The sequence below is a fragment of the Poecilia formosa genome, unplaced genomic scaffold (genome assembly GCF_000485575.1).
Source record: "Poecilia formosa unplaced genomic scaffold, Poecilia_formosa-5.1.2 Scaffold77, whole genome shotgun sequence".
Classification (NCBI taxonomy): Eukaryota; Metazoa; Chordata; class Actinopteri; order Cyprinodontiformes; family Poeciliidae; genus Poecilia; species Poecilia formosa.
In genome coordinates, this window is record NW_006800016.1 from 1,170,669 (window position 1) to 1,181,259 (window position 10,591).

General features: G+C 42.2%; 1 protein-coding gene across 1 annotated transcript in view; it reads right to left on the reverse strand.

The window, feature by feature from the left end:
- Positions 1-9,833, reverse strand: part of znf687a (zinc finger protein 687a) — a 15,468-nt gene extending 5,635 nt beyond the window's left edge. The window contains exons 1-11 of the mRNA XM_007556248.2: positions 9,325-9,833; positions 7,053-8,919; positions 6,303-6,564; positions 6,037-6,197; positions 4,763-4,947; positions 4,423-4,599; positions 4,175-4,337; positions 3,864-4,085; positions 3,656-3,768; positions 2,883-2,985; positions 2,176-2,785 (exon numbers count right to left, since the gene is read on the reverse strand). Coding sequence (XP_007556310.1) covers positions 2,176-2,785; positions 2,883-2,985; positions 3,656-3,768; positions 3,864-4,085; positions 4,175-4,337; positions 4,423-4,599; positions 4,763-4,947; positions 6,037-6,197; positions 6,303-6,564; positions 7,053-8,903 — 3,847 coding nt within the window. The 5' untranslated portion in view covers positions 8,904-8,919; positions 9,325-9,833. The remainder of the gene's footprint in view (positions 1-2,175; positions 2,786-2,882; positions 2,986-3,655; positions 3,769-3,863; positions 4,086-4,174; positions 4,338-4,422; positions 4,600-4,762; positions 4,948-6,036; positions 6,198-6,302; positions 6,565-7,052; positions 8,920-9,324) is intronic.
- Positions 9,834-10,591: the final 758 nt, after the last annotated feature.

Consider the following 10,591-nt stretch of genomic DNA (forward strand, 5'->3'; position numbering starts at 1 on the left):
TTCCAGATTGGACCTGATTTTAACTAAGATTTATATCTTTTAGACTCCATGATTGTAAGCGTGTGGCTAGAGTAAGTGAGTTTTATTTGATGACTTAAACTATGTACTGATTATTGCTAAGCTTTTATTAAATGTATATTCATAAGAGTATATTTTACTAGAACAAAGAGAAATATTGGATGTACAATTTATATTTTGTTTGGAAAACCACACCTGTTGATGAAATGTTGGAAAGTAAATAAATTCATTAAAGTACCTAAGCAAAAAAAAACATTTCATGTTTATTTCATGAAAAATGTTTAAGTTAGAAAGTATTGTATTGATGGAAATAAAAAAAATGGCATTGATATTTTTTGGTGAAAGAACAGAAAATATGTTATTGAACCAAAAATCAGCCTGACCCACTAAATTAAATTGACGAGAAAAAACTGAAACCAATACATTTATAGTGGCCGTGTTTATCGCAATTAGATATTGTGGCTAAAAATAAATAAAAAAAACCTAAATCTGTTAAATCATAACCCAGTTAAGGTTTCTACGCACAAAATTCTTTGGTTTGATGTTGAACACCGATGTGATCAGTAACTACAGGTACAACTTCATTTGTGCATATTAATCATTTTAATGTTTTACACATGCCTCAAACTAAAGAAAAACGATGCTCATCATTTGCTAAGAGAAGCATAAAAAGTAGACAAACATCAAATATACTTTTTCTTTACAGTACTCTGTTCAAGCAAGATTTACAGAAACATCTGGTTGTGTAACAAATACATCATTTACTTCCATTTTCAGCTCATTGAGATATAAATCAGTTCATTTTACAGAAAGTACATTCAATTTAAAAAGGGGTTCAAAGCCGTTTGACAGTTTCACACAGTAAATTGGATTCGAGTCACATTCCAGAGCACACAGCTTGTTTTATTTATTTTTTTTCAATGAACATTTAAAATATAAATTATTTCTTGTCCTGTCACACCAATACATTTTATTTTTATACAGAAAACAAAGCTGAAAAGGAAGATTTTTACCGCCTGTGAGGGAAAATAAAAATAAAAAGGCTCCAGTTTGATCTAAAAAAAAACAAACAAAAAAAGTTTCATTTGCTAATTTTATAATTCTGGAGAAATCTAAATTGAGAATGGAAATTTTCATCATTCCCATATTTAAAAAAAATCAACTCTACATGTCTAAAACATTGAGGATTTTTTCAAAAGGGAATTTTTTTTTCTTCAGCTTGTATTCTTATCCTGTTGATTATTCAAAACAAAATAATCATTAAATGCAGTCGCTGCTGTTTTGACCCCTGGACCTTTTGAGATTGGGGTTTGAAACTGGACCTGCTTTTAAGCTCTGACATGCTTTTAAAAAATGTTTACAGACAAAAGATTACAGACTGCTTCAAAGAATAAATTTAGTGTACAATAATTCAGACAAGAGCTGACATTTTGAAACCGAGGTGAATAAAATACTGAAAAAAAGTGATGTACCAAAAAGAAGCCAAGTTCAGAAAAGTTAAATATTTAACATGTAAAATGTCCAGAATGGGACAAAAAAAATGTCTGAAAACCTATAGCTTTGAGTCTGGAATTTTGCAATGGAAAATGTATAGAAACTCAGTTTTAATACGTCACGAAAATGTAAACAAATCATCTACAGTTAAGTTACTAAACTCAGAACAAGTTTTGGAAAATGATTTTCAGAAACTGAACACAATTCAAACCACTTCGGTGATTCTTAGCACAGGATTTTAGAGCGCGCCTCTTGATGAATCGCCTCAGTCGCCTTAAAAATGACTCGAAACTAAAATTTCATCAGCAATATTAAATGTCAAGTGAAATTGCTTTCATGATCACAGCAGGATTGAGTTAATACAACAGTCACAGTTTTCTACAGGCACGTGATTAATGTGAATGAGTCAAAGCAGGGAAACTGGAGGTTAAAAATCAGATCAGTATCCTGATGAAACGGAAAGTAAGCAGCAGATCCTGAGAATCAGAGGGTTAAGGCTTTTCTCGAACAGTCAGAAACATTAAACTGTTTTACAAGCTTCAAATGAACAATCTTTGGTTGAATTAGTGCATAGATGCAGGGGCCCGGATATGAATGACAGATTCAAAAAAGGCACTTACAGATTTTCTTAAAATGAACCATTTGCTTTCCGTTACTCATTCTAGGTGGTCTTCCCTGCGTTTCTTGCGATAATAAAAGCCATCCCGTGAGTTCTGAAGTGTGTGTTGAGATCTGTCGCTTTTTCAAAGTGTCTACCGCACACCTTGCAGGCCAGCGCTCCGTCGTCATCCTTCCCCTGACCCGCCAGAGGCTGACCGGAGGGCGAAGCAGGCTCGGAGCCGTTCAGGGAGCTCCTGTCGTCGTGGTTCTTGGCGTTTCCAGCAGAGGGCGACGGAGACACGACGGGGCTCTGCTGGCTGTCGCTGAAAGCATCTTTGACCTTGTGGATGATGAAGCGATGGCGGGACAGGGAGGACGGGGATGTGAAGCAGGCGCCACACTGCAGACACTGCAGGCCGCCGCCCTCCGTCCCGCCTCGCCTGTGCTGGCTGATGTGCTCCAGGAACCTCGGCTTGTCCTCCGTGGTGAAGCCGCAGGGAGCGCAGCTGAACCCGGACTCGGGCTGGACGTACGGCGCGGCGGTCGATCGCACCTTCTTCGCTGAACTCGCTCTGTCCGTCGCCTCTGCGTCGTGCTCCGTCTTCACTCGACGTCTCTTGCGGGTCGCCGAGCCGCTGTCGTGCTCCGAAGAGCTTTCGGCTTCGTCGGCCCCCTGCGTGCAGAGCAGACACAAACATTCAAGCGTTTTCCATCCGGCTCGTCTCCAGCTTCGGCTTCCTGTTGGAGGTTCAGCAGTGAAAGCAGCTCACCAAGAGCGAGTCCTGTCCCGGGCTGGTCATGCTGTGTCTCATCTGGATGTGCCGCTCCAACATCGACCTGCTGCTGAACGCTTTCTTACTCTCAGAACAATATCTAAAAAATAACACAAACTTAGTGTCTATAGAAAAAAAAGCTTTTATTATGGTATAATATATTTTTTAAAAAGTTAATGTTGCCGTTTTGGTAAACTTTACAATCATTGCACTTCATTTTTATTATTGTAAACTTTAAAGTAGCTCTCACTGTGTTGGAACTAGAATGTAAAAATAAAAAAATAAAAAAAAAACTGTATATGATGATGATTTTAAATCTGCAAAGTTTGTGATGACAATATTAGTTGCACATCTTGAGCAGTCAATCCGTGTCAGCTGTGGCGACTGACAGCAGTGAGAGGCTGAATCATCACTTTAGTAAGCAAACCCAGCCTACGGCACCGGGAATACAATCATTTATTTTCAAACACTGCCTAGCTATATCAGTTTTCCACACATCAGTGTTGAAATGATGAGAATACAGTAGTAAAAAAAAATGTCCAGGCCTAATTGGAGCTCAAAATGTGTCACTTATCAAAATAAAATTGTACTTAGAGGCATTTCAATGTTTAATTTCAATTGCTGAAATGAATTCATTTTTTGACAAGTTTCTAATCTGATGATGCCGATTCTGAAAAATCTAAGATCTGTACACTGGCTTGTCATTTTCCACCACTGGCATGGAAAATTAAATATTAAATAAGCAAGAGATTTGGACCGAATAAACTCACTGGCAGCGGAAGCCGCGGTTCATGACTTTGTGTTTGTCTCTGATGTGGCGCCTCATGCTGGACGTGGTGGTGAAGGAGCTCTCACATTTGTTGCAGGGAAACTTCTTCAGAAACTAAGACATCATAGAAAATAATAAGCATACATCAGCTCATTTCTATTTTTGCCTAATAATTTCTAGTGCAAGCCTTCAGAGATGCGTCCCCTGACCTTGCCGTGCTGCTCGCCCATATGAGAAATGTATTCCTCCCGCTCTGTGAACTGGGTGTTGCACGAGCGACATTTCCACACTGTAGGCGCTTTCATCCTTTCGGGCTTCACTTTCTCCTTCCCCATCCATTCCTCCTCTGAGCTCTCGGGTTTTCCAGCTAAATGCGAGACGGCCGCTGGAGGTGAAGGCAGCTCTTCCTTCAACGTGGGAGCCTTGTGGGTCTGAAGCAGAGAAAGAGCCAAACATAAACCATCAGACAAAGGCTGGGGAAGAGTTTTGTGAGGTTACCTTAATGCGCACGGACACGTACCCTGAAATGATCCAGCAGGGAATTCCTCTGAGAAAACAGCTTGGTGCATTCAGGGCATTTGAACACATGCACCTTCTGATTGGCCAAGTGAGTGTCGAAGTGGGTGTACAGCAGCGGCTTGTGAGTGAAAACTGTGTCACACATGACGCATTTATAAATCAGCCTGTAAGGAGTCAGAAAACAGTCAGGAAACTGAAACGAACACGATTTGTTTAGAGAGCAGGTGGACATGAATGAACAGCGTTTACATGGCCTTTGCGTCCGTGAGGTCTGAATGCTGAGCTGAGATGTGGTTCTGGATGCTGGGGGCAGATTTGAAGGCCATGGGGCAGCTGGGGCATTTATGGAACATGTCGCAATGAGCCTGCTGGATGTGGGACTTCACAGAGTTCAGCCCCCCAAACACCACCAGGCAACTGGAACATCTGCACCGAGCAACGGGATCAGACTGAGAAACATGACTGGTGCAGAGGATTTTTTTATCAACAACAACACCCGCAGTAAAGAAAGCGAATCCTTACACCTCCACTGGGACAAAAACAACTTTATGGGGGTTTAGAAGCACAGAAGTGCTTGCTTTTAATGCACCTGTAGCCGATGCGGCGGGAAAAGTGCAAGCAGCTCTCCTGCAGGTGCTTTTGAAGCAGCTGCTGCTTGGCGGTGCCGCCGCACTCTGGGCAGACGTGCGGCGAGGAGCCTTGGTGGATTCGCTGATGGGCTGCGGCGCTGCAGCTGTTGGGCAGGAGCATGGGAGGAGAGCACTCTGTGCAAGACTACAGGGAGCAGGAAGGACATAAATAAGAAATGGGTGAAAACTACGTATTTGACATAAAAATGCTCACATTCCTGTAGATTATAACTTGAGGCCAACATACTCATTTTAAAACGCTGGGTCGGTTTAAAGCTTCCAAATGCCCTTTTACACTTTCTGTCACACTAAAACTGCAAACATGCTTTAAACACTGCGATGAAACTGAAATGCAGCTTTTTACCAAGGAGTTTCTAAAGGCTGAACTTCTGAGTGATGAAGAGGAGAGCGCAAGCTGACGAGCAAAATGAAAGTGAGACTGAGAAAGTCTCACTGTTCAATTTTTGACACAGAAAAAGGTTTCTCTGGAGACGGTAGTGAGCAGGAGCAAGATGTATTCAATGGCTACTGCATTTTGCCCATACATATTTCATTAATAGTAAAAAAAAAATAATAATCTGTGTAAATATTTCATGTTTCAACATTAAAACCTGTGGCTTATAAACACGTGCAGCCTATTTATGTGCAACTTTTTTTTTCCAGTTAGTGGGTGCAGCTTATATTGCTTCCTTTTTACATTTCAACCATTCAACTTTTTCCATGTTCTGCTCATTTAATACATTCCCCCTATGTCTTTTGGTATGGACATATGCTGCTGTATATATAATATATTCAGCTTTTTGTGATCATCTTTGGCGTCACTGAAATGAATCAGACATCCCATAAATTGTGAAAAAATTATGCTACAAATTGTGCGCTCTTTCACAGCTACTTCCACGTACTTTCATCTAGAAACACCGTTAAAACTTCAAAATCTAGTCATATCCTTTGCCTACTTCTGCTTATTTCAGCTTTTTAATATATTTTACAGATTTCACAAAATTCCTCTTTGTGTTTTTGCTCTCATTTTGTTCAGTCTTCAGATAAAAAAGAAACACTGTCCCACTTGCTCCGAGGGTTCCCGATATAACCTTTTTAACTCACTCTCCAACGCCAATTCCGACCAACAACTTACTCCAGTCTAACGCCAACAACACAGAAGTGATTGTTTTTGGTTTCAACCATCTTATTACCTTCACTCTTGTTTATAAAAGTCCACATAAGTAAAACTTACAGTGCTTTTAGCCGGTTTGACCTCTTGGAAATGGTCAGAAACCTCCTCTTTGCTGCCAAACTGAGTCTGACATTCAGGGCATTTATTATTTGTGTACACCAACATATCCGTTTCTTTCTTGGATGGTGCAGCGTGATGTGCCGGCTTTAGAGCGACCTGGCCTAAAAAAAAACCAAAACAAAACAAAAACATAAAAGATCACAAAACCAGACTTGATCACATGAAGACAGTCCAGTCATCGACAGCAGGCATAATCCTCCTCTCACCCCCTGCTGCAGCTGCAGGTTCAGGATGGCTGATCATCTGCTCCACAGGTACAGGCTTCATGACCAGATGTGAGCACTGCATGATCAGGCCTTTCTCTTTGTGCTCTCGGGCGTGCAAAAGCAAGCTGCACTTGTTGAAGAAGGCCAGCCGCTTGGCGCAGTGATTGCACGTCACCTCGATCCGGAGCGAGCGCCTGTCGTAGTGCTGTGCCAAGCTGTGCTCCAGGGCGAAGGCGTCGCCGCACTCCAGACACCGGTAACCCTGCGGGGAAGCAAGCAGACGGGAAAACTGAACATCTGATCTGGAATAAGACATTTTTCCCCATATTAAATCTTACAATATGCTCCTACTAAGTTGATTTTACATGAGCATAATATGATGTATTGTTCCACTGGCTGGTTACTTCGCCTATAACTAGTACTTTTTCATCAATGTTAAAGAATTACTTGTTTAAATCAAGAAGAAAAGTTACTTCTAAGTTAGCTTTGTCTTATTTCAAGTGTACCAAGATATTTGCACTAGAAACTAGACCAAAAATACTCGGTACAAGTTGGTGTTTTTGCATTTTCGAGGAAAAGAAGCTACTGCGCGTTAAAAATCAATGTCGACTTCAAAGAGCAATATTGGGAAATACAAGCCCGTAGCTCTAAATCTCCCGATTTAGAACTACGGGAGATTTAGAGCCGACTAAAAACAGCAACATTTCTTTATAAATGAACTCTGCCGCTGGTGTAGCGGTGCAGGCTCACCTGTGATGGGAGGGAAATGCCCCACTCTGCTGGTACTGGGGAGCTCAGGTCTGGTTTATAACTGGGCAGAAGGTTTTTGTTATTGAGGATTTTGTTGAAGGCTTCCACCAGGTTGGTCTGGCTCTTGGAAATGATCGCTCCCGTGCTGTTGACTATAGAGGCCGGCCTGCTGCTGGTTTGAGGCGCCAGAGGTGCCGGCAGGGCGATCCCACTGTTGAGAGTTTTCTTACCGAGGCTGCGGAGGTTGATTGCACCTGGGTTGGCCCTGGAGGAGGAGGAGGAGGAGGAAGAGACGGACGGCAGTGTTGCAGTCTTAGTGATGCTGACTGCTGTAGGAGACACTCGGGGCTTTTTCTCCTTCACTGTAATGACGCTTTCTGCTGTTGCCACTGTAGTCAAGTCCGACTGCTGTTGCAGCTCCTTTTTGGACTTTGCGGCTTGGCCTTCTGGAAACGGTTTTGAGCTCTCGGCGTCTTTCGTGGAGGCTTTTGCGATTCGTTTAGGAGCCAGATTAGTCACGGTTCTTGTGATGCTGCCCGTTGGCATTTTAATTTTTACTTTGAGAGGTCTGGGTGGGGAGGATGGCTTCTCTGTGTGCTCGCTACCGGCATGGCAATTCTCGTTTGATTTTTCTCCATCTGCTGCCGTCTTTTCACCCAGATCTTCAGTTTCCTGAGATCTGTCCTCCTCTCGCTGCTCTGCTTCAGCAGGCGGATCTTTTTCCAGGAGTTTCTCCTGATTCGGATCTGGGCCTGGTATCGAACCAAAATCAGAGCTGCTGTTCCTGTTGAACAGGAGCCCGGTCTCGCTGGGTGGCGGACTCTCGGGCGAGTCCCTCTCATCGATCACATGCTCTGGGTATTTCTCCTCCTTCAGTGCCGCTGAGTTTGTGTCGACGGCAAAGAGGGCCTGGGGTTGTGGAGCTGTGGAGGAAGAGCTAGGTTTCAAAGGCTGTGCCTCTTCCTCTTTTGGGGATTTAGGTTTTGCAGAAAGACTGGGAGGCTGCGGAAAAACAGGAGATGTGTCCTCATACGCCAGAGGACGATCCGAAAGGAGTTTTTCTCGCCGTTTGCGTTTTGGAGGGGAGAACATCATCGATTCTGGGCTCTCCTGAATCACCAGCGGGCTTCCGAAGTCCGGATCGGACTCATCTTCATCTGTGTCCGCATCACATTTGGTTTCATCAGTCATGCTTCCGTTTTGTAGCAAAGGAGGCGACAAAGGATTAACATGTTTTTCCTGCTGAGGTGAGCAAGGGATTAACGAAGGTGGGGAGCGAGGAGATGATCGGGTGGTACCAGCTGGTGTTGAAGACTCTGGGTACAGAAGGGGCGACAAACTGTTAATAACATCAGCGGGGGGTCCGGCTCCTTCATCGCCCTCATTATCACTCAGCGGGGGGCTGAAAGGAGGAGGCTCGGACCAGGGTTGTGCACTGGCCTGTCCCCGATTGATGGCTTGAGCTTCCTCAAAGCCATTGGTAATCTGAGGCTCCATGGCAGCGCTGGCGGGCAATTTGGGCTCCAACTCTGAAGTGAAATCCTCTAACTTGACTGGAACCTGAGAGGTTAAGGCACTGCTCGGTGAATTATCAGCTTTATCCCTTGCAGACCTGTCTTCCTCCTCCAGAGACTCAGACCGAACCGTGTTCTTCACTATGACGCTGACCACAGGCGGCTCAGAGCTGGGGAAGCACGAAGAAGTCCCACTCTTGCTTCCCCCAGGTGCACTAGTAGCCCCTCCATCCCGCTGCTCGGCTGGGTTTGACTGAATGGCCTCTTGTGCGTCAATATCAGGGATGTCGAAAGCCGCAAGCAAGTCATCAAAATCAGGGGTCTTCATGTCCCCCATCGCCAAGCCCCGAAACCTGCAGAAGTAGCAGCTGAGTCAGTGATAGCAGCGTGAACTCGGCTAACAGTTGCGAGTTAATGCCGAGTTACAACCGAGCAGCTGGTGAATTAAAACAATTGTATTGCCAAAACAGGCTGTGCATTCTGTGCATGCATGTATTTGATGTATGTAAAACAAAGACAATGAATAACAGTTAAAGGTCAGACAGTAACAGAGCTTTCAAACTTTATCTGCAACAAGTTGGAGCTAGCAGCTAGCAGCGTTAGCCGCTAACTGTTAGCATCCCTCGCTAGCGCCCACGGAGCTGTTAGAACGCCTTAATTTAACAAATAAGACAGTCAGGTAATTACGGCCTCGTTTAATCACATCAAATGCGCGCTGTGCTTTCCTTCATCACCAAACAGATAAATAATTTTGCTACCTGACGGTTAGCGAAGTTGGTTCCTGACTTTTCCTGTTGGTCCCGTCAGTTTTCCGTCAAAAACTCTGCGACAGTCGACTTTCAGCAGCAGCAGCAACAGCAGGTTAACAGTCTGAGCACAAACAGGCACACATTCATCTCTGAACGCTAAACCAAACATTATCATTTTAGTATTTAGTTTACTTTTTTCTATATATGGAAATAGATCAGCAAATACAATTTATTACGCAAAGGAAGTATTATATATTTTATCGATGTTGTCCTAAAGTTGCACACTGCACTGTACACCATATGGTTGATTTTAATTGGGTCAAATATGTAAATGATTCATATAGATTATTGTTATATATTGAAGAAAGTAATGAGAACACTTTTTTATTTCTACTTACTTTACGTTGTGCAGTTTGATTTGACTGTGTTCAAAATAAGCAACAATCATAGCAATAATAATAGAGCATTTGATTATTAATAATCTAGTACTGGGTTGTTAGTAGTAGTATGCAGTAATAATTTAATAGCAATAAAATATCAGTAGTATGTAATTATCATTAGTATTCTGTACCTATTGCAATATGTCGTTTCCACATATTCGTATAAAACAGTTTTTAACTAAAAAAAAAAAAAAAAGGTTTTATCACTAAGCCATTCCACTACATGTCATATTTTAAAAATGGAAAAAGCTCAATTCTAAAGCAAAATCAAAAGTTTTTGCCATGTCACTTGTGAAATGTTACAGGAGCAATAAGTTTCACATATCAGTACTATTCTTTGCAAAGACAGGATTTTATCAATATACAAACCTGCAGTTATTTCTACAATTCTTTTTGTTTATAATTGTAAAAAAATTGAAACTCGCACACCATGTGTTTAATCCAAGATTTATGTTGATCATTTCCTATACGCAAATCAAAGTGATATAGAATTATGGATTGTATACATCATTAATAAATGCTCTATTTTTATAATTTAATTGACCTACAGGTTTAAGCCTGGTTGCATTGTACAGCAGACACATATCAAGTTCTGCATGCAAAGAATGTCAGCAGGATGAACTTTTACCCCTCTTACCACATCTGAAGTGTATGTTAATCAAGATGCTAAAACTCACAAAGACTCCAATTAAGATTATATTACAATGGTGGAAAAGAGAAAGGAAAATATGTTAGTCAATATTGTCCTCACAATTTTCATGTTCTGTCAGTCTTATCTGTACAAGTATTAATCTTAAATCATTCCCAGAGTTTCTCCAGGATCTTCCTAATTTTGT